Consider the following 23,118-nt stretch of genomic DNA (forward strand, 5'->3'; position numbering starts at 1 on the left):
ATTCCCTTCTACCCTCCACCATTCATTTTTTTGTTTGTTTTTTTTGTTTGTTTTTTTTTGCGGTACGCGGACCTCTCACTGTTGTGGCCTCTCCCGTTGCGGAGCACAGGCTCCGGACGCGCAGGCTCAGCGGCCATGGCTCACGGGCCCAGCCGCTCCGCGGCATGTGGGATCTTCCCCGATCGGGGCACGAACCCGTGTCCCCTGCATCGGCAGGCGGACTCCCAACCACTGCGCCACCAGGGAAGCCCCACCATTAATTTTTTACCATCCACTGTCCTCCATCCTCCAACCACCTTCCATCTCCCACCACCCACATTTTACAACTCACTGCCCACTGTGCACCATCCCCCACTCACCATCCGACACTCAGTGTACACCATCCACCATCTTCTATCCACCTGGTACCATCCACCTGCCACCTTCCACTTTTCACCTACAACTTTCACCTTGCATGGCTCACGTTCCACCTTCTCAAACCCATCTTTCACCACCAATCACACAACAGTCACCATTCACCAGCCACATACCACCTTCCACTTTCAAGCATCAGAATCCACCTTCCACTAACCACCTGTGATCACTTATTATCCACCTTCCACCATCCTCCTCAACTATCCACAACCCGCCATCCACCCGCCACGTTCTACCATCCACCTGCCTCCTGCCACCTTCCACCAAACAGCATTTATCTTACATCATCCAGCCCAACCGTCCACCATCCACTTCCTACCACACACCATCCACCATCCACCATGTACCTATTACATTCCATCCACCATCTACTTCCCACCATTCACCAGCCACCATCACCATCCATTATCCATTTCCACCTTCCACCATCCACCCTCCTCCATCCTCCTTGACTATCCACCACCCACCCTCCACCCACCACCTTCTACTTTCCACCATCCAGCATCTTTCATTCTCCTTCACTTATCCTTCCTTTTCATTCCCTCTGTGACCAACAGACTTTACTTGTTAATAATATCTCCTCGATTGTTATTTTTTTAAATACTCTCAGTTCACAATTATTCAAACAACATAAATATATAACAACATTGATAGGTAAGTATTACACACAAAAGCAACATTTTAGTGAAAATGCTTCTCCTAAGGAAATGAGGAAGCCTGTTCTTCCAACCAGATGGTTCCCATATGCAAGGATCAGGGACAGTCTGCTGCAACGAGACCAGCTTCATCTATGTTTCTAGTCTTTTTAAAATAGAGGTACATCCAGGACACATTGTTTGCAGAATACATAGGTAAGGAGGTATATTATAGCAATGTCCCTCAATTGTTTATTGAACTCCTACATAAAACCCTTTAATCAGAAGGTGATCTGTAATAAAAATTATAAAAATTTTAAAATGTTTTATCAATTGTCAACAATATTACACTTTCATTCAAATTTTTCTGAAAGCAAAGGGTTAGAAACTATGTAGTTGGAGGAGGATGTGTTATCCTGTCACTCTCAATTTCTGGGACATTACTGGAGAGGCCTCACATCCACTTATCAAGGGACTATGGTTTATCCCCACTTCTCCGTCACCTAGCGGTACCTTGTTTAACCTGATATATTCTGAGAGGGCTGGGAAAGTCGAAATGTTCATTTCATTGCTTTTTAGCCCCTTCAGTCTTTTTCAATAAAATGCTTTTGTCATACTGTGTTTTAAAATATATTTTCATCAAAGCTTGGAGCTGCAGATTTAGTTCATTCCACTTATGGCCAGTGTGTCCTTCACGCAGCCTGACCCTCCTTCTCAAACCAGTGAAGAAATGAGACTTATTTTCTGTCAGACAAGGTCTGACCCACTTTTCCATTGAAATAAAAGTGTTAACATGATTTTCCAGGGATTTTCAGAAAGAAAATCGTGAGAAATAAAATTATAGGACACACCTTATAAGATAAATGGCTGAAGGCAGTGAAGTCAAGATTGAACACATATAGATTTAATTAACTGACCCACTGTATAATATGCCGGTAAAAGTAAATGCGTCTGTACACTGCTTTTCTAACTTAATTTGTAACAGTTTAATGAAGTATGTAGGCAAATGTTCAGGTTATATACTGAGTGTGGAGAATCATGATAAAAAAGTGTGTGCATATGCATGCAATGATCACTATTCCCAGGAGCTAAGACTAAATAAGAATTAAGTATGGGGCTTCCCTGGTGGCGCAGTGGTTGAGAGTCCGCCTGCCGATGCAGGGGACACGGGTTCGTGCCCCGGTCCGGGAGGATCCCACATGCCGCAGAGCGGCTGGGCCCGTGAGCCGTGGCCACTGAGCCTGCGCGTCCGGAGCCTGTGCTCCGCAACGGGAGGGGCCACAACAGTGAGAGGCCCGCGTACCGCAAAAAAAAAAAAAAAAAAGAATTAAGTATAAAAATCATTTGAAAAAGCTCTTCCTCACTAATTCTGGCAAGCATCATGATCAAAGCCTCCTTTGTGTTTAATGAAAAAGAAAGGTCGGAAAGGTATGAAGGCTTAATGAAAAGAAAGGCAAAAAACGAAATCAGTCTCATAGCTGACACTTTGCAATGTGTGTTTGCAGTATTATTTAAGAATATTCAATTCCTCCATATAAAACAAGACATGAGTAGAGAAGCAAGTGGTCTATTTGACTCGTGAAACCGTTTACAGGTCAGCCGGACGTGGGGAGGTACCGGTATTCATAAGACACTCGTCTTCACGAGGCCAGACATTACCCACCCATAGCTGGCTTCCAGTTCAGTCCCAGCATTTCCTGCCCGAGGCAAGCAGATAAAAGGCCAAACGCATTTCATCCAGCAGCGTAACTCAAACTCCCAGTGGAATCGGGTTTAACGTCTTATTAGTCTTGTCACTAACTAGAGTTAACTAAAGTCTTTGACGTGCTCATATAAAGATAATGGATTCTCGTATTCCACCCCAGTAAGACAAAGAGCTAAATGTATTCTCACACCCTCTACCCTTCCCATCACTCCAGGCTTTGCCACGTTGACACAACCCAGACCTTAAACTCTGGCTTTTCAGGGCTATGTGTTCTCTTACTTTCAGCTTAGCTTTTACAACCACCGTAGCCTTCCCACTGTACTGACGATTGTTACGATATAGGCCTCTTGCAAGATTTCTTAAATGTTGTTTCTCTATTTAAGCATTTCATCAAAACTGCTTTCAATGCCGATTTTTCTGCGTCAAAGCTCTGAGGCACCATTTTTAACAATCAGTCATTTGCTTTTGTTAATTCAGTGGGCATTTATCGTCTGCAGCATGGCAGGGCTGTCCTAAGTGACGGGGATCAGCCGTGCACTGATGCCTCTGACCTACAGTGTTAACGTTTCGTTGGGGACAGATAAACAAACCCAAGTTACATCAGAGCAGTACGTGTCAGGAAGGAAAATCGGGCAGGGTGAGCGGTGACGGAAGATTCAGTGGGTGCATGAAGTCCTTATTTCCACGAAGGTACCCTTAAAACGGCTCTCCAAGGAAGTAAATGATTGCGATTTAAAAACCGTTTTATGCCCCGCCTCCATTTTTAAAACTTGGAAAATTCACATTTTACAGTGGTAAAATTTTTTGTGTGTGCGTTACCTGCTTTTGTGTAAAAAATCCCAGAGCACTTAGCGTACCATAAAATGGTAGTTTTAAAAGTCTACGTTTGAACTTTTAAAATTCCTTATGCAAAATTTTAAAGACATAAATGTAGAGAGAAGAGTATACTGCATTCCTATGTGCTGGCTCCAACAATCTCCTACACTCGGCCAATATTGTTTCAACTAGACCTTTTCTCCATTTACAGTCCTTTTTTATTGTTTTCGTTTTTTCTTTTAAGGAAGCCCCAGACTTACCATTTGATCTGCAAGGGCTTCACGGTGCCTCCTAACGACGCCCTTGCAAGGGTAACAAACGGCACAGACACCCCATTTGCCGGATGTGACACTTTACCGCTAGCGTCCAGATAGTTTAGATTTTCTTTGTCTCTTCCTCTTTCCATCTGGTTTTCTGATTGTAAATTCATTCTATTATGTAGCTTGTCTATTGTGTTCACTATTTCAAATTCTGCTTGGCTCTCTTGGTTTCATTTCATCTCTTTGAGAATGTTCATTAAGCTAATTTTAAATTCTTGGGCTCTCTGTTCTAAAATATTAGCATATATTCTGACGGACTCTCTAATTCAATATTCTAATTGTCAAATAGCTGTGCTCTTCAGACGTCTTCTTTCTCCTCAGGAGGTCATTTTCTGCGGGGTGTTGGCTACTTGGTCAGCTGGCCTCAGAGGCCTCAGTCCCAGGGAGCTGAGGGGCGGGGAGAGGCGGGGAGCCCCGGCCCCTGCAGCCCTGCCGCTCTGGGCTGTGGGCAGACGCTCCGAGAACAGGGCCTTTGCCCGCCCAGAGCTGCCCTACAGTCCCAGGCCAGTGATGCCGGTCGATGCTTAGCCACGCGCCCCCTCCCCGTCCTGTGTGCATGTGTGTCCATGAGCTGACGGTCAATTTTGTGGCTGTGAGGACTGCAGCCCACCCTGCATATAATAGATAACAATAAAACACATGATACTCCGGCAAGTCCCAGGGCCCGCTGCCCCTGCAGACGCCCAGTGGGTTCATCGCTGCGCCCTTGCACCCACAGCCCGTCCAGAGCGGGGTCGCCATCACCCATGTGTCTGGCGCGGGAAGCAATGGCGATGCCTCTCGTCATGGGCGTGACAGTTCTCAGAGGCTGCACCAACACGTTCTCAACTTCTGGCGCCCTCACAACCTGGCAGGCGCGTTTCAGGTGCCATCTGCACAGCCTGCGCCCCGTTCTCGGGCCTGGGGACAGCAGGGCAGCAGAGGGGGCCAGGGTGGAGGCGTCCAGCGTGCATAACTCCCCCGCAGGCCGACGCCCGGGCCCAGAACAACGCACACGGCGAGTGAGGGGCTCTGGGGATCCAGTACCTTGATCTCGATGACCGTGAGCTCATACGGTGTGATTTTAACTAACAGCTGGGTTCGACCTCTCCCCAAATTCCCGCACCTTCGCTGCTGGGCCAGTGCCCTGACTCGCCAGGTTCCCTCGGCTGGTCCCTCTGCCTTTACTAAAGAAATTATTAATAATATGACTAAATGTTAATTAATATTAACAATTAAATGACGGCAATTTACGAAGTAGCTGCTTCCCCGCGCCCCCCGGCTGCAGCCCGCCTGCCCCCTTCCCTCCTCCTCTCTCCACCACGACACCCACCCCGACACCCCTCCCATCCCAGGAATGGATCTGTAGTCATTGCTGCAGGAGAACAAGAGCTCCACGTCACGTCAGCCCCGTCACGGAACACGGGGTCTTGCCCGCCCTTCGATGGAGCCACAGGAAGACCCCACGAGGAAAAGCCCTTCTACAGACTGAACTCGTAAAGAGGAGGCTGCCCCCAACCTTTTCTCTGAAGCTTAATCTGCTCTTTTTGATGACACATATTTTCATTTAAATGTTGCTTTTATTGTGGGGAAAGAAATGAAAACGGAATCAAAATGGATGCAAAGGACAGTAAATTACTTGTCTATAACAGTGCTGCTTTTTATTTGTATGGGACTTTTGACTTTTCAAAAGGTTGTCCTGTTTGCTTTTCATGTTGATATAGAAATGTTGGACAAAGAGATAAAATTTTTAAAAAGGAAACTAAAATGACTCCCAATCCCATCATTCACACACGGTGACCAGACTCGGCCTCTTCCAGATTGTTCCGTGTGTGCTTGTACCCTTCTTACATAAAGCATCCGAATTTCTCTACAACCGCGAACTTCAATACTGCCTTGCAGCCAGGTTTCCACTTTACTGTGAACGGCCCTCCAAAACGCCAGCCCTGAACACTGCCGCTCTACCCTGTAACCAGGCAACTGCCTCACTGTGGCCGACACCCAGACAGTCTGGCCAGCGACGAGCTGGTGTGGGCTCCCCCTCTGCTGTCCCGTCCACGGCGCTCCACACGCCTCACGCCACGTGGGCTCACGTCATCCTCCCTCTCTATAGCCGGGCAGAAGCAGGGCCAGCTATGCAAGTTCCACTCCTCCGCCTAACGTGTGGGAGTGGCCGGCGTGTGCCAGGAACCCACATGGGGGGGAGTGGCCAGCGTGTGCCAGGAACCCACGTGGGGGGGGAGTGGCCGGCATGTGCCAGGAACCCACGTGGGGGGGAGTGGCCGGCATGTGCCAGGAACCCACGTGGGGGGGCGTGGCCGGCATGTGCCAGGAACCCACGTGCGGGGGGCGGGAATCAGAGGGCCCAAGCCCCAGGGAAGGTGCTCAGAGCTACGCACAGGTGACAGGAGTGGAGCGTCGGCCCAGTGCCCTCGGCTGGCGCCCACCCACACCTTCCCAAACCCTACTCCGGACCAAGGAGGGAAATAACCAGGGAGGAGAGAGAATCTCAGCGAGGCTGCGGTAGTGAAACATGGTTTTATTGAGAACGTCTCAAGTCCTCTGTCTGAGTGACAGGGTCTCATGCTCGGTGCCGGCTGGTCTCGGTGCAGGAGGAAGCTCATGCAGGGGGTCACGTGTGGCCCGCACATCAGTGGACACACAGGGGGCACCGAGGAGTGCGCCTTGGTGACAGCGCTCTCAGTGGGATTACATTCATATGAAGTGTCCGAATTCTAGAATAAAATTAACAGCATATAACCCAAAGTTGGAGAAGCAAACAGCTTTTGGGGCTTATTCCACGAACATTCCACAGACCACCTTTAACTGTTCACGACTGGGTCCGTGATGCAACAGCGGCCCAAGCCGTGGCCAAGATGAGAGTCCTCGGGGCTGGGGGTGTGCACCTCCAAACACTGAACGAGGAAGCGCAGACGCGCTGCCGGAAACGGGAGCTCAGAGTCCAGATCGTCAGAGCCTCTCCCTCCCAGCCATGTGGACACAGAACCCCAGTGCCCCGGGCCAGCCTCTGGCCAGGGAGAGACAGTCACAGGACACGCCGAGGAAAAAGACACGCGAAGCTGGACTCATACGACCACACTCTGCTCTTTCCATTCATATAGTTTTGATAAAAAGAAAACCTTCTGAGAGATTCACTAATTTCATAGAATTTAGAGATGGGATTTTACTTCTTGTGCTGGATCAAATTTATAGTTGGGGCAGACCTTACATTTTGGTGTAAAATATTTTGGAAATGGAAAAAAACCCATCTGTCTTTTTTACTTGTTCCTGGAGAAAAGGGGCAGGGCGTGCTCCCCGCTCCCAGCACCCACCAATTCCATTCTGGGACCTGGCTACCCCAGGAGACTGGGGGGCTCGGCCACGTGAAATTACAAGGAAAGCAGGGATTCTATAGTCTGGAAAGCAACAAAATTATTCAAAAAAAATAAATTCCAGAGAAGTTAATACCTTGTGAAATGTGGGCTTGTACATTTTAAAATAAAATAACGGTTTCTGATTATAATAAAAATCTCCAAATAGAAAAAGATGACGAAAAGCCCCATTAAGACTCAGAGTCAAACTGCAGGGAGGAGGTGAGGCCTCCCGACCCCGAGCAGGGGTGAGGGCTGAGGAACCAGCGATCACGGCCCCCACCTCGGCCACCCTCTCCACAAGCCCTGGCTCGGGTCACAAAATGAGACTTCTCTATGGCGGACCTTCTCGCCAGCAGGACAGCTGCCCAGTGGCCCCAGGCACCGCAGCAGGGCCAGTGTCTTTGCAGAATACAAACTACAGGCTTAGCCGCCGAGACAGAACAGAAACCCTCCCAAACCCCACGGGTCAAAATGTCCTCAAAGTTTAAGATTTTTCTCAAAAGATCAAGGGCTTGGTTGTGTCAGATTTCCAAAGTCTCTAAAACCCAGATTAAGGACCCTGGATACAAAACGACACCTCAAGGAAATGCCTACGTGGTGGTGCACGGCGGGCCGCACTCCCTGATTTGTCTTTTGGGGGGTGTGCGTTTCCTCCTTTTTCCTGCTTACAGAGGACTGTGCCAGTTGCCCTGTCCCAGGAGCTGTGCAGGCCTCCTGCCCCAGCCCGACTCCCCGCAGCCCCGCCTGGCCCTGCCGCCCAGCGGTCCCCGACCCCCTCGCCCGCGATCCTTGGCTACCTTCCTCCCCAGGCCTGGGTGCTCTCGGGGCAGGAGCCCCGCATCAGGTCCGTCCTGGACGGTCGCACAAACGTGAACCGGGAGAGGCAGCAGGGCACAGCCACGCGGCACGGACCCACACAGTAAGGCATTCATTTACCTGGGCTGGGGCATGGTGGGGGGATCGTGCTCAGGTCCACAGTCGGCTGACAGAGGGGGAGCCGGGCGTCCTGGCCTGCTTGTGTGCACGTGCAGTATCATTCCTCTGGACTTTGTAACCAAAATCCACATATTTTTTAAAAACTAAGTCCATCTCCCAATCCCCATTAGAAAAAATACCATTTATAGAGAGAAGAATAAAAATGCAGGGACTCACAGATGTCTTTTCTGAGTGTGCAGGAGACTGCTGTGGTCGGGGGGCGCCACCAGACACCTTTCTTTTCTCGGGTGAAACCACAGCAGGCCCCGCCGGGCCACGCAGGCCCGAGCCCTGTGCCGACAGGGTCGGGACAAGAAAACGCCCTGCAGAGATGGCGGCATGGGCAACCCTCGTCCTCTGACCCGGCCAGGCCCCGGCAGTGTGGCCCCCTCCCCCCTGCCCTGCACGCGCCCACGGGGCGCAGCACCTCAAGTCTCCATGCGGACGCGGAGACACCTGGAGACGTGACCTTCTGGGACCACGTCTCCCACTCTGAGCGCCCGGGCTCTGGGCCAAAGTGCCAGTGGCCGTCCTGTTCCTGCTCTGAGTTTTCTGAGCCCATAAAGGACACGGGACACCCAGGCACACAGCTTGACGCCTGGACTTGGCTGGAGGGCCCTCTCTGCCTATGGCACCTCCAAGACCCCCCAGAACCAGGAACTGCTGCTGACTCAGCGAAGGGCACCAAGCTCCTCTCCGACCCTCCATGGAAGCGGGAGGAGCGTGCTGTGACCTTTGCGTCAGGGCGGGGCGGCCTCCCGGGGTCCCCACCTGCCCGCCTGCCCGGCTCGCTCGGCCCGCCTGGGACTGGCCTGTGTGCTGTGGGGTGCCGAACAGTGTCCCGGGCACCCCCGACTCCAGACCACCCCCCCTTCCCTGCCGTGACACCAACATCCCAACCTGGTCGAGACCCCACCAGCAACACGCTGTCTCGCCAGCTCTCAGCCTGAACACTTGTACTTCAAACATGTCCTTGATAAAGCTGGAAAGAATAATTAGAAAATACGCCTTAAGTGGCATTTTCCAAGAATGAATACCTACTTACTTAGCTCTATTTCCATCCTGTGAAGAGCCTGAGACAGTCATTCACATCCAGGAGGTTCAGAGGAAGGACCAGAGGGAATTCTAGGTTATTTACTGTGCAGTAGCCCCTGTGGATCCCTTCTAGTCCCTAAAAGTTAAATACTGCTTAAAAAACCCAAATGAATGGCCAGGCCTACTGACCATGTTTGACCTCTGATTATTTAGAAGTCACCGAGAGACGATTTTCCATGATATGGTCCTACGAGGAGCACAGAAACTTCTAGAGGACGCTGGAGGCTGCAGGGACCTGGCTGTGACCCCATGCGCCACACCACGGGTCGCTGCGCTGTGGACGTGGGCTCCGCGCGGGGAGTCCTCTCCCAGGGAGGCGCCTACGGGGAACAGGGACCTACATGTGGACAGGGGTACAGTTTCTTTAGGTTACTGCCTCCTATCTATTTCCTCACTCCCTCCGTATATAAATGCTTCTTTGCAATCAAAGTAATGTGGCATAAGAGTGACCTGACATAGTTATTTCTTATTTTATAAACCATATTCCTAGTTCTGAATAAATTAATTATTCAAGAATTTCACACAAAGTAATTCCTATTTTTCCTAAACTTCAGGAAGCCCTACTCAGTAGAACTCAACTTCTACATGTAAACTGAGGTTGAAAGCAGTCACTGGGTGATTCAAAAGGGGGAACACTGCTGTAGAGAGATGCCAGGTGGTGACACGGGACCCTGACGCCAGACCCCGCGCCCCGCGCGCCTGCCCCTGGGGACGGTGCCGCGCGCCCAGCTCCCACACATCCCACACCTGCCCCGGCTCAGCTGCGAGGTTTGGGGCCGCGCTGCACACCCGTCAGGGTGTGAGTGAGAACTGGTCCTGTTCCGTGGGCTTCTCCACCCAGGCGCCCAGCCCGGCCTTGATGAAGGCTCTGAACAGACAGGCCTTGGCGGCCTGGTACTCCTTGGCCACCAGCTTGGACTCGTGGTACACGTTGGGTTTAGTGATCTTGGAGCGCAGTAAGTTGGAGGGAACCTGTAAAGAGATTTAAAAAAAAACAAGTGCAACGGTTTAAGCAGTAACGGTAGAAAATGAAACAGTATGATGTTCAAAAAACGGCATTTCAAACGGTGCTGCTTCTGGGGGGAACCAAGGGACAGTGCCATCCCCGGGGACCGTGTCACACAGAGCCACGCTGGACACCCCCTGAGGGTCTCCATCCTCAGCCCCAAGTGGCGGCTTCCAGGTTAAACAGACAGGGGCTGCTGGCCAGCAGCAGACTCCAAGGTCGGGTTTCACACATGCAGGTCTTTAACAAACAACACCTCTGCCGTTTGGTCACAGGGAGAACTCGAGCCCCCCCCCGCCCACCTCCTCCAACCCATTTTTTGTGCAGGTCTTAGAATCAGCAGGGCAGCCACCCAAGGCCCCCTGCGCGGGTGAGCGTCCCGCCACGGGGACGCAGCAACCTCTGCCCATCACAAATAAAAGCTACTGACCCGACTTACAAGTAAATGGAAACTGGTAACATACTGACTCACTAGAGGAGAGTTTATTGGGGAAGAAGGGCCATGCGGCTGCAAAACCCCCAACCCCCAACCAAAGCCCGCTAAACACACAGGCTGGAACCCAGGGCGCCCCAGAGCTGCGGGCCCCGAAGAGGACTCTGCAGGAGTGCCGAGTCCCAGGTTCCGACGGGCTGGGGTGGGAGTTTGGGGGGAGCGGGGCTGAGCCTGCTTTGAATCTGAGGAGCCAGGGCCAGACTGTCAGCCAAGAGCACCCAGAAGAGACCAGGTGTGGGGCGGCCGCCCGGGCAGGCTGGTGGGGAAGGGCGCCTCAGTACCTTGCCGTGCACACGCATCCAGCGACAGTACAACGCGTGCTTACACAGGCGAGAGGCGCGGCCCAGCTCGTCCTTCCCTGTGGTGGCGTTGATGACCTCGACGGCCGAGTCGCCCACCGTCCAGTTGACACTGAAGTTGGGGGCCTTCCCCGGCTGCCGCGCCTCCGCGTTACTGATGCCTAGAACAAGACGGGGGCGGGTGACGCGGGGCCCGGCGTGCGTGCTGCGGGGACGCGGCCCGACAGCGGCTGGCCAGGCGCGCCTGCCCTCCCAGCAGCCCGCCCCAGTCCCTGCCGCCCAGAAACACACCTGTCTGTGCGGGGAGGCGGGTGGGCCCGCAGAAACCCCTAACCCCGAGACTTCACGCACTCCCGAGTTCACTCGGGGCCAAATCTCTAGACGCCTGGGTGGAGAGGGGCCCCACTTCCGGGAGTGATTCAGGGTCCCACACGACTGTGCTCCTGTTGTTAGCGCGCCTGGCGCTCAGACGCTGCCCGCCGGGGCCAGGCGCGTTCAGCCCCCGCCTCACATGCAAGACACGAGCGATCCAGGAAACCCGACTCTCGAGGAGCGTGTACGAGCGAGACGGTGCTTCCTCAGCAGGGTTCAACCCTCCTGTCTTGACCAACCGAGGCTCATGTCCTGGGGCTGAAAGTGGGACACGCTCAGGTCGCCGCTGAATGCACACGTCCCCGCCCGCCCTGCGTGTAGAGCCCGGTCATTCAACCCCCAGACGGCAGACACAAGGCCACGGCGCCTACGACAGCAGCTGGCCCGCACCTGGACCCTCTAGGGGGCTTCAGCCCGGCCCTCGCTCTTGGTGGCCATCTACTCCTCCCTCGCACAGAACGTTAAAGCCAGGACAGCAGGTCCAGGCAGCCCCCAGTTGGCACCCAGGCCTCGCTCAGAAGCCTCACTTCTTCAGGGCAAAACAGCAGCTCGTCTGAAAGCGGTGTGAAGAGACAATAAAGAAAATTCACGTTTACAGCCACCAACCTCGGGGAGATTCATTTAAAGGGACGATGCACGCTTAACAGGATGTCCATGCTCCCCTCCCCCCAGGGCGGGCGGGGGAGGGAGTGGGCACCCGCTCTGTCCGGCCTCCCCTTTACCCCTTCACTTGCTGGTCGCAGGAGGAGTGGGTGGTTGGTTCTGAACTAACATCCGGACGTGATGGAGAAGCTTCTTGTTAGCAGCACTGGCCGGGGCTTCTTAAAGGGTTCTGGCATTCAACACAGACCCCACCCCCACGGACACGGCGGGGAGCTGCTGCCCCACGGGGGGACCTGCGGAGCGTCGCCCAGGGCTCCTTCCAGGGGCAGGTGGAGGTGGGGGGCCCCCATGCGGGGGACAAGCCTCGGGCACAGAGTGGAGCTCGCTCGGGCCGGGTGGACCACACCCTGGATGACCTGCTCTAACACAGCTCCTGAGGGGAATCGCAGGGTGACTGCGGGTCACTAAATGGACACTTAAAAAATGATGATTTAGGGCTTCCCTGGTGGCGCAGTGGTTGAGAGTCGGCCTGCTGATGCAGGGGACACGGGTTCGTGCCCCAGTCCAGGAGGATCCCACATGCCGCGGAGCGGCTGGGCCCGTGGGCCATGGCCACTGAGCCTGCGCGTCCGGAGCCTGTGCTCTGCAACGGGAGAGGCCACCACAGTGAGAGGCCCGCGTACCGCAAAAAAAAAAAATATGATGATTTGTCCACAGGAGGAGTGCAGATTAAGAGGTGCATTCTTCCCTGGTGTCGCGGTGGTTAAGAATCCACCTGCCAAGGCAGGGGACACGGGTTCGAGCCCTGGTCCAGGAAGATCCCACGTGCCATGGAGCAACTAAGCCCGTGCACCACAACTACTGAGCCTGCGCGTTGCATTTACTGAAGCCCACACACTCTAGAGCCCACGCTCGCAACAAGAAGCCACTGCGACAAGAAGCCCGTGCACCACAACGAAGAGGACACCCCGCTCACCGCAACTAGAGAAAGACAGCACGCAGCGACGAAGACCCAACGCAGCCAAAAATAATAAATAAACTAAATGTATTAAAAAAAAAAAGGTGCCATGCCTTCTATTCATTCAACCACAGAACTGCCTAGCCCCTACTAATCTTTTGTTCGGACGCCTAAGTGCTTCTGGCCACAGTGGCCTCCTCTGAGGTCTTCTTCCGAGCCCCACGGAGGCGGTCCAGCTGGCAAAGCCAGCTACCGACTGGCTTCACACCATCCCCCGAAAGACAGAGAAGAGTCTGAAGGTGGACAGGGTCGGCGTCCCCCCAGTGAGGCCGGGTGGAAAGCACACCCCGTGGACAGAGAAGGGAGCGCAGGTCCCCCTGCCAGTGCCGACCTCTGGCTGACCTCTGCTCCGGACTAGGCCCGGCTATCCGCCTGCCTTCTCAGATGCACACGAGGCCCGCCCACGGGGAGGCCCGCCCACGGGGAGGCCCACCCACAGGAATCCTCCTCAGAGCAAAGCCAGCACCTGGTGCAGCCCCCCTACCCGTGCCCCAGGCCTGCCCCTTCCCCAGCAGCCAGCCTTGGGGCTCAGCGCAGGGACTTTAGAAACTACCCCCTAGGGAGACAGACCCAGTTCTGAGAAAAGCTTCAGGGTTCCTTCCAGGTTTCTACCTTTTCCATTAAACTGCTGAATCATTTTTTCATTCCAAGACGTGAGCGCTGAGTTATTTCACCTTCCATGAATGTTTTAACCGAAGTATAACAAAGTGTGCAACTTTTCACAGAGTGAGCAACCCGTAGTCAGCAACTGCTCAGTAAACTGAGCATCTGGCCGCAGAGGGGCCCCCCCGCGCCCTCTCCTTGTCACTGCCCCTCCCCCGTGGCAGCCACTGCCCCCCCCCCGCCCCCCACAGCACTGACCGGTGCTGCCTGCCTCGATATGCATTAAATGAGTATTTCCCAGACCCTCAAATTAATATTTGATTTCTATACTTACTAAATACTCTCCACAAATTAGTAAGGTTTATTCTTTCTATCCTCTTCTGTTTTCGGAGTCACTTCCTCTTAGGTGTTCTATTTTCTCACATAGATCACCTCCTTTGTGTTTACTTTCCTCAAAAGTTTGACAGCGGCTGTTCATTCGTGTGTTGTGAGTAAACAGCTTGGCTGCCGAACAGAGGCAGTCGGCATGGCCTCTTGTGCCTCTTTCTGGGATGGGCCTCCAATTCCAGGGAGAGCCTGGAGGAAAAGCCAGGACCCAAGTCCCTTCGGGACCGAGAGCCCAGAGCCCAGCCTGGCCCTTGCCTGGGGGCCTCACCACGGGCCCCTGTTAGGAGTTAAATGCAGCCCTGGTTTCAGCATCTCCTCGTTTCACTCTGCTGCCAGGATGCGCCTGCTGAGCTCTGGGGTTTCCCCCAGTAGTTCTGTCAGGTGTCCGGGTCGTGGGCGTCTGTCACTAGCCCACCTGCCTGGCGTGCAGTCGGTTCCTGCAGGTCACCGAGCTGCCGCTGAGCTTATTCAAGGCCACAGCCTTTCAAGTACAGAGTCAGGGAGGGGTGTGGGGGGAAAAGGGGGGAATCTGTTTAGGTACAACTGGTGGGGGAATCTTTCATGAATAAATGGATAATGCTTATATTATATTATTTTCCTTTGCAATTCCATTACTTTTCTACAACAAGGTCAAAATCAAGGGTTACTGTTGAATGATACTTAAACCTTAGAATTACAACATTTTGCATTAAAACTAGAAATGGTCAATTAACTAATTGTTCAAATTTTTAAAATTTATTTTAAGCTGAGTAAACTCCCATCTTTAGCAAGAATGGAGAAAATAAGGCAAAGAGAAAATAGCTAGCCCAAGGTTCCAACACTAACCATACACTTTTCCTGGAGCAGAGAGCCCCAAATGGGCCCAAGAGCTTATCTCTATGAGCCTCTGGGGTCAACACTGCTGTAGTACGGACACCAAGAAGAGCTTATCTTTCCGGGGCTGCAAAGCAAGAACCAGGATAGTAAGTTAATCACAGACCATGGTGCAGAAAACAATAAAAGAAGAACAACTTTGTCTGGTAATGAGAGCCCCTCTGTTGCTGTAAATTAAGTGTGCTGAATCAGAACTTTTCGAGCAGAAGTACAGAGAAACTGTGAATTGGCCTAATAACTGATACAAGTAAACACTTAGAAAACTCAGCTGGCACTGGTATTTTTCTTACTTCCCTTGTAAAGATACTTCCTACATTCCTCACACAGTAACATGTAATCAAATGCATTACATACAGAACCAAGAGTAACAGACATCCAGGGTGACTATGGGTTCCCGTTACAGAAACTGCCACTCACTTGCTAGCTGGTCAGGAAAATGTGTAGTTACAGTTTGGACTGAAAGTGGTCTTTGCTCTGCACATACACAAAGACCTGAGTCGAGCTGAAGTGGAAAGAAACCGAGTATACAGCACTCGACAGTGATGGTGACACGGGCCGTGTAGCCGGGGCCATGAGCCCCGAGCCTGCAGCCCCTGGAGCAGAGCACCTTCGAGACTTCCATTCTGATTTTCGTTCAAAAAGCCCCCCTGAGCTGACGGAGCGGGGGTGGAACCAGCGGGCAGCACGAGCCTGTGAGGGCGAGGTGGCCACACACCTATCCTGCTGTCCTCCCCAGTCCCAGACGGGGCCACGGCTCCGCGCAGAGGACCTCGGGCCGAATCAGACTCCCTTTTTACACGAGCCCAGGGTGGAGTGGCTAAAACACCCACTCCGGGAAGGAGCCCAGGTGCTCTGGTCCAGAAGGTGATGTGCGTGCTGCTGGCGAGCCGGCCGGAAGGCGGGCCGATCGCACAGACAGGGGGTCAAGCCGGCCTCGCCCCGAGAACCGCACAGGGCTGGTGCACGAAAGGGAAAGTCCCTTCCCCACCAACGTGCCTGGGGGGGCCAGACGGGGACTCCACCTGCTGGTGCAGACACAGGGAAAGGGGGACACCTGGGCGGGGTGGGGGCGGCAGACGCCCGGAGGGACACGCGGCGCTTGCGTCCTGCGGGCGGCACTTTGGGCCAGGTTCATGTTCTGAGCAGCGCGTGGCCTTCCGGGGGCCCTGCTGCAGCAGCACCTGGAAGGGGGTGGGCAGCGGTGACGGGGAACACACTGCATGGGGTGGGGAGGATCCAAGGGCAGGTGTGAGGGGTCGGGCCCCGTGACAGGAAGGAGCACGTGCCTGCCCCGAGATACAATTTGAAGACGGTGCTCAGTGAAGCTTAGCAATTATTTTTGAAAAATCCTCAAAAGTGTCATCAATGAAATAGGTAAAGACACCCACACAGAGAGAATTTTAAAAAGCAACAGGCCGATCACATCCCATAGGCGCTCAAGTGTTTAGAACACACTTTGAGGTCACGCGTATCCACAACAGGCAGTGGCCATCCACTCCACCTGGGACACCTCGTCCTTCTCAGGAAGCGTCCCTAGACAGTTCAGTTACCAGAAGGTTTCTCTCTTTGGCCACCAACTGAAAACCTAATTGGAGATGTGGCGCCTTCTCCCAGAACGGGGATCAGAGCCAGGAGAAGGCGACTGTGAGCGAACAGCTGTGACAACGCCTGGTGGGTCCCAGGGCACCGGCCTCCACACGGTCTCGACAGCTCCCCCCATCAAAGGCTGGTCCCTCAGAGCGTGAGGCCCCTAGCACAGCCGTGAGCGAGCAAATCGGGGGGTCTCTAGCAGGGCAGACCAAAGGACACAGTGAAGCAGGAGGCTCGGGACGAGACCTGTGAGCTCTGCCCCAGGAGAGGATGGAGACAAAGGCAAAGGATAAAATGGAAGAAAATCTCTCTGACCTGAAGACTCCATTACCCAGATCAAAGTGTTCACAGTCGTCAGCAGGAAAAAGGAAAACCGGCCACACACCTAGGCTTTATCTGTTGAAACCTGTGAATTTTAGGGGAAAGCGATAAATTTAATGCTCCAAGGGTAAAACAAAAGGGGGTCCCAGGAAGGAAAGAAAATCGAGGTGGCTCAGTGACACAGGAGACAGGAGGACGGCTGGGGTTCTCAGGGCAGGGCCAGGCTCGAGATGTCTGCAGTCCTCAGACAAGCGGGTGAAAGCGCGTCCCGACGCAGAGCACCGCCCGCGCAGGCATTTTCCCAAAAAGCAAACAGGAAGCAATCAACAAACAACTCTACTCTGTCCACTAAATTAAGGACATATTTCAGCAAAATGAAAAATAAACCTGAGTGTGGAATTAAAGAGAGGGGAGCCCATGGGTACAGGAAACAGTGATTAGAGGAGGACATGTGGCGCTTCTCTTTCTGTCCAAACAACTGTTGATGATAGGTCTGGGAGGCTTATTAAGAAGGGTTTTTTGAAAGTTTCTAAAATTCAAGATGACATCAGAATCTAGAAGAATGAGGGTGAGAAGAACGTGGACTGAAAACAACCCTGAGGTTGTAGTTCTTCTCCAGCTGTGACCTTTACAAATAGTGATTAATTTTTCATGCTAAATTTTAATCAAATATATTTAAACCACTTTTAAAAATTTAAGGGTGGGCTTCCCTGGTGGCGCAGTGGTTAAGAATCCACCTGCCAATGCAGGGGACACGGGTTCTAGCCCTGGTCCGGGAAGATCCCACATGCCGCAGAGCAACTAAGTCCGTGCACCACAACTACTGAGCCCACGCACCTAGAGCCAATGCTCTGCAACAGGAGAAGCCACCGCAATGAGAAGCACTGCAGCAAAGAGTAACCCCCCGCTCGCTGCAACTAGAGAAAGCCCGCGTGCAGCAACAAAGACCCAATGCAGCCAAAAATAAAAAAATAAAATTAAAAAAAACAAAAATTTAAGGGTTATCACTGGGGAAAACAAAATAAGATTTAAAACTTCCAAACCACAAGCACAAAAAAAGAGAAAAAGACAATTTAATCAACTCAGCAAAAGTAAGGGGAAGAAAATAATAGTGAGAAGGTATAATGGCCAGAAAGTATATGAGACAAAAGGAAGAATGAAGAATTCACACCCTGGGTCCAAACCTGGTCCCTCCTGCTTCCTCGGGGGGTCGTTCTGTCCTAGAAGGATGCGTACATAGCATGGAGACCCCTATTCTAGACACCGGGGCAAGGAGAAAAACACCTACACCTATTCCTGCCTGGAAAACACATACACACTCATTCTTATTCATATTTATATTCTCTCTCTCATTTAAGGCTTCACTGTCTTGACACAAAAGCAGCTCTTTTCACCAATTCTCAACAGTCACGTGCTTTCCCCTGGCAGGCGGTACAGCTTTCTGTCCTGGTCTGACAGCACCACGCCCAGCAACCCGACTGTCATACCATCTCCCCAGAGACCCTCGGAACTCAGACCCGATCCGTCAGGATTCGCTCCCCGACGCTGCCTTGTTTGTTACTGTTTTTTTTAAAAAACATGTATTTGGTTTATTTAAGAAAGATGTTGGCTCTTATTTTTAACTCTAAAAAATTTTTTATAGATTACTTTTATTTATTTATTAAATTGAAGCACGGTTTATCTACAATATTATGTTAGTTTCAGGTGTACAGCATAGTGATTTGGTATTTTTTGCAGATTATACTCCATTATAGGTTACTACAAGATATTGGGTATAACTCCCTGTGCTATACAGTAAATCCTTGTTGCTCATCTATTTAATACATAGTAGTATGCATCTGTTAATCCCACACTCCTAATTTATCTCCCCATCCCTTTCCCCTTTGGTAACCGTAAGTTTGTTAGCTATGTCTGTGGGTCTATTTCTGTTTGTGTACAGATCCGTCTGTATTATTTTTTAGAGTTCACATATGAGTGATGTCATATAATATTTGTCTTCGACTCACTTCACTTAGTGTGATCACCTCTAGGTCCATCCATGCTGCTGCAAATGGCATTATTTCACTCTTTTTTATGGCTAATATTACATTGTGTGTGTGTGTGCGCGTGTATAGACATATATATGTATATATAGCACATCTTGTTTATCCATTCATCTGTCAATGGACATTTAGGTTGCTTCCATGTCTTGGCTACTGTGAATAGTGCCGCTATGAACACTGGGGTGTATGTATCTTTTTGAATTGGTGTTTGGGGTTTTTTTAATACATACCCAGGAGTGGAATTGCTGGGTCGTACGGCAGTTCTATTTTTTTTAGTTTTTTGAGGAACCTCCATACTGTTCTCCATAGTGGCTGCACCAATTTACATTCCCACCAGCAGTGCAGGAGGGTTCCCTTTTCTCCACATCCTGGCCAACATTCGGTATGTGCGGACTTTGTTAACAGCCATTCTGACAGGTGTGAGGTAATACCTCATTACGGTTTTGATTTGCATTTCTCTAAAACCTAGTGATGCTGAGCACTTTTTCCTGTTAGCCATCTGTATGTCTTCTTTGGGAAAATGTCTATTCAGGTCTTCTGGCCATTTTTTGATTGGGTTGTTTGTTTTTTTGATATTGAGTTGTATGAGCTGTTTATATAATTTGGCTATTAGCCCCTTGTCAGTCATATCATTTGCAAATACTTTCTCCCAGTCCATAGGTTGTCTTTTCACTTTGTTGATGGTTTCCTTTGCTATGCAAAAGCTTTTAAGTTTAATTAGGTACCATTATGTATTTTTGCATTTATTTCTTTTGCCTTAGGAGACTGATCCAAGAAAATACCATATAATTTATGTCAAAGAGTGTTCCACCAGGCTTCCCTGGTGGCGTGGTGGTTAAGAATCTGCCTGCCAATGCAGGGGACACAGGTTCGAGCCCTGGTCCAGGAAGATCCCACATGCCGCGGAGCAACTAAGCCTGTGCACCACAACTACTGAGCCTGCGCTCTAGAGCCCGCGAGCCACAACTACTGAGCCCATGTGCTGCAACTACTGAAGCCTGCGTGCCTAGAGCCTGTGCTCCACAGCAAAAGAAGCCACCGCCATGAGAAGCCCACGCACTGCAACGAAGAGTAGCCCCCGCTTGCCGCAACTAGAGAAAGCCCGCGCACAGCAACGAACACCCAACACAGCCACTAATAAATAAAATAAATAAATTTATTTAAAAAAAAAAAAGCGTGTTCCACCTATGTTCTCTTCCAGGAGTTTTTTGGTTTCAGGCCTTACATTTAGGTCCTTAAACCATTTTGAGTTTATTCTTGTGTATGGTGTGAGGGTGTGTTCTAACTTCATTGATTTACATGCGGCTGCCCAGCTTTTCCAACACCACTTGCTGTAGAGACTGTCTTTTCTCCATTGTATATTCTTGCCTCCTTTGTTGAAGATTAATTAACTGTAGGTGTGTGGGTTAATTTCTGGGCTCTCTATTCTGTTCCACTGATCTATGTACCTGTTTTTGCACCAGTACCACACTGTTTTGATTGCTGTAGCTTTGAAATATAGTGTGAAGTCAGGGAGGATGATTCCTCCAGCTTTGTTCTTCTTTCTCAGGATTGCTTTGGCAATTCAGGGTCTTTTGTGGTTCCATAAGAATTTTAGGACTATTTGATCTAGTTCTGTGAAAAAATGTCATGGGTATTTTGATAGAGATTGCATTATATCTGTAGATTTCTTTGGATAGAATGGCCATTTTAACAATATTAATTCTTCCAATCCAAAAGCATGGGATATCTTTCCATTTCTTTGTATCACCTTCAATTTCCTTCATCAATATTTTATAGTTTTCAGGTCTTTCACCTCCTTGGTTAAGTATATTCCTAGGTATTTTATTCTTTTTGATGTGATTTTTAAATGGTACTATTTTTTTAAATGTTCCCTTTCTGATATTTCATTATTAGCGTACAGAAACACAAATGATTTCAGTATAGTAATCTTGTATCCTGCAACCTTACTGAATTCACTTATTAGTTCTAATAGGATTTGGGTGGAGACTTTAGGATTCTCTATAAAAATTATCACATTATCTGCAAATACTGACAGTTTTACCTCTTCCCTTCCAATCTGGATACCTTTTATTCCTTTTTCTTGTCTGATTGCTGTGGCTAGGACTTCCAATACTATATTAAATAGAAATGGCAAGAGTGGGCATCATTGTCTTGTTTCTGCATTTAGTAGGAAGGTTTTTAGCTTTTCACCACTGAGTATTATGTTGTCTGTGGGCTTGTCATAAATGGCCTTTACTATGTTGAGGTATATTCCCTCTATACCTACTTTAATGAGAGTTTTTGTCATGATGGATGGTGAATTTTGTCAAATGCTTTTTCCTGCATCTACTGAGATGATCATGTGATTTTTATCCTTCATTTTGTTGATGTGGTGTGTGGTGTATCACACTGATTGACTTGTGACCTTTAAACCATCCTTGTGACCCTGGAATAAATCCAACTTAATCATGGTACATGATCATCTTTATGTATTGTTGGATTTGGTTTGCTAATATTTTGTTGGGGATACTTGCATCTATATTCATCAAAGATATTGGCCCATAATTTTCTTTTCTTGTGGTGTCTTGTCTGGTTTTGGTATCAGGTAATGGTGGCCTCGTAGAATGAATTTGGGAACATTCCGTCCTCTTCGACTTTTAGGAATAGTTTAAGAAGGATAGGTGTATGTTCTTTGTATGTTTGGTAGAATTCCCCTGTGAAGCTGTCCAGTCTTAGACTTTTTTTTTTTTTGTGGTACACGGGCCTCTCACTGTTGTGGCCTGTCCCGTTGCGGAGCACAGGCTCCGGACGTGCAGGCTCAGCGGCCATGGCTCATGGGCCCAGCTGCTCCGCGGCATGTGGGATCTTCCCGGACTGGGGCACAAACCCGTCCCCTGCATCGGCAGGTGGACTCTCAACCACTGTGCCACCAGGGAAGCCTTTTTTTTTTTTTTTTAATTACAAATTCAATTTCACTTCTAGTGATTGCTCTGCTCAAATTATCTGTTTCTTCTTGACTCTGTCTTGCCAGGCTGTATGTTTCTAGAAATCTGTCCATTTCTCACTAGATTGTCCAATTTGTTGGCATACCATTTCTCACTAGATTGTCCAATTTTTTGGCATATAACTATTCATAATACTCTCTTATGATTTTTTTTGTATTTCTGTGGTATCGGTTGGTATTTCTCCTCTTTCATTTCTTAATTTATTTGGATCCTCTCTCTTTTTTTATCCTTGATAAGCCTGGCTAAAGGTTTATCAATTTTGTTTATCTGTACAAAAAACCCAGCTCTTGGTTTCATTTATCTTTTCATTTTTTTTTAAATCTCTTTTTTATTTATTTCTTCTCTGATCTTTATTATTTCCTTTCTTCTGCTGACTTTGGGTTTTGTTTGTTCTTCTTTTTGTAATTTTTTTAGATGGTAGCCTAGGTTGTTTACTTGAAACTTTTCTTGTTACCTGAGGAAGGCCTGTATTGCCATGAACTTCCCTCTCGAATCACTTCTGCTGAATTCCATAGGTTTTGGGAAGTTGTGTTTCCATTTTCATCTGTCTTGAAGTATTTTCTGATTTCCTCATTGACCCACTATTTTTTAGTAGCATGTTGTTTAGTCTCCACGTGTTTCTTCTTTTCCTGTTTTTCTTTCAACAGTTTATTTCAGAAACAACATTGTGGTCAGAAACAACTCTTGGTATAATTTCTATCCTCTTAAATTTGTTAAGGCTTTTCTTGTGACCTAGTATGTAATCTATCCTGGAGAACATTCTACGTGCACTTGAGAAGAATGTGAAGTCTGCTGGTTTTGGATGTAGTGTCCTATAGATATCAATCAAGTCCAAGACCAAGTCTGGTCTATTGTGTCATTTAAGACTACTGCTGCCTTACTGATTTCTGTCTGATCTGTCCATTGATGTGAGGGGAGTGTTAAAGCCCCCTACTGTTATTGTATTATTGTCAATTTGTCCCTTTATGTCTGTTAGTATTTCCTTTATACATTTACGTGCTCCTGTATTGGGTGTGTATATGTTAAGGAACAGTATATCCTTTTCTTGTATTGATTCCCTTTATCACTATATAATGCCCTTCTTTGTCTTTGTTATAGCCTTTGTTCTAGTCTATTTTGTCTGATATGAGTATTGCTATCTCCTCTTTCTTGTCGTTTCTGTTTGCATGGAATATCTTTTTCCATCTCCTCACTTTCAGTCTGTGTGTGTC

At 49.8% G+C, this 23,118-nt stretch overlaps 1 protein-coding gene across 6 annotated transcripts in view; it reads right to left on the bottom strand.

Annotated features, from left to right (window-relative positions):
- Window positions 1-9,590: 9,590 nt before the first annotated feature.
- ADARB1 (adenosine deaminase RNA specific B1) overlaps window positions 9,591-23,118 on the bottom strand; it is a 113,552-nt gene continuing 100,024 nt past the window's right edge. For 3 of the 6 annotated variants that reach the window (XM_029214713.1, XM_029214716.1, XM_029214715.1), the window contains 2 exons: window positions 11,094-11,272; window positions 10,049-10,285 (listed from right to left, as the gene is read on the bottom strand). In XM_029214713.1, coding sequence (XP_029070546.1) covers window positions 10,106-10,285; window positions 11,094-11,272 — 359 coding nt within the window. In that variant the 3' untranslated portion in view covers window positions 10,049-10,105. Of the gene's footprint in view, window positions 9,634-10,048; window positions 10,286-11,093; window positions 11,273-23,118 lie in introns of those variants that run through there. The other 3 variants (XM_029214714.1, XM_029214717.1, XR_003792365.1) reach the window with 3 other exon arrangements.

The sequence above is a fragment of the Monodon monoceros genome, unplaced genomic scaffold (assembly GCF_005190385.1).
Source record: "Monodon monoceros isolate NGI ecotype Baffin Bay Population unplaced genomic scaffold, NGI_Narwhal_1 Super_Scaffold_11, whole genome shotgun sequence".
In the NCBI taxonomy this organism is placed as follows: domain Eukaryota; kingdom Metazoa; phylum Chordata; class Mammalia; order Artiodactyla; family Monodontidae; genus Monodon; species Monodon monoceros.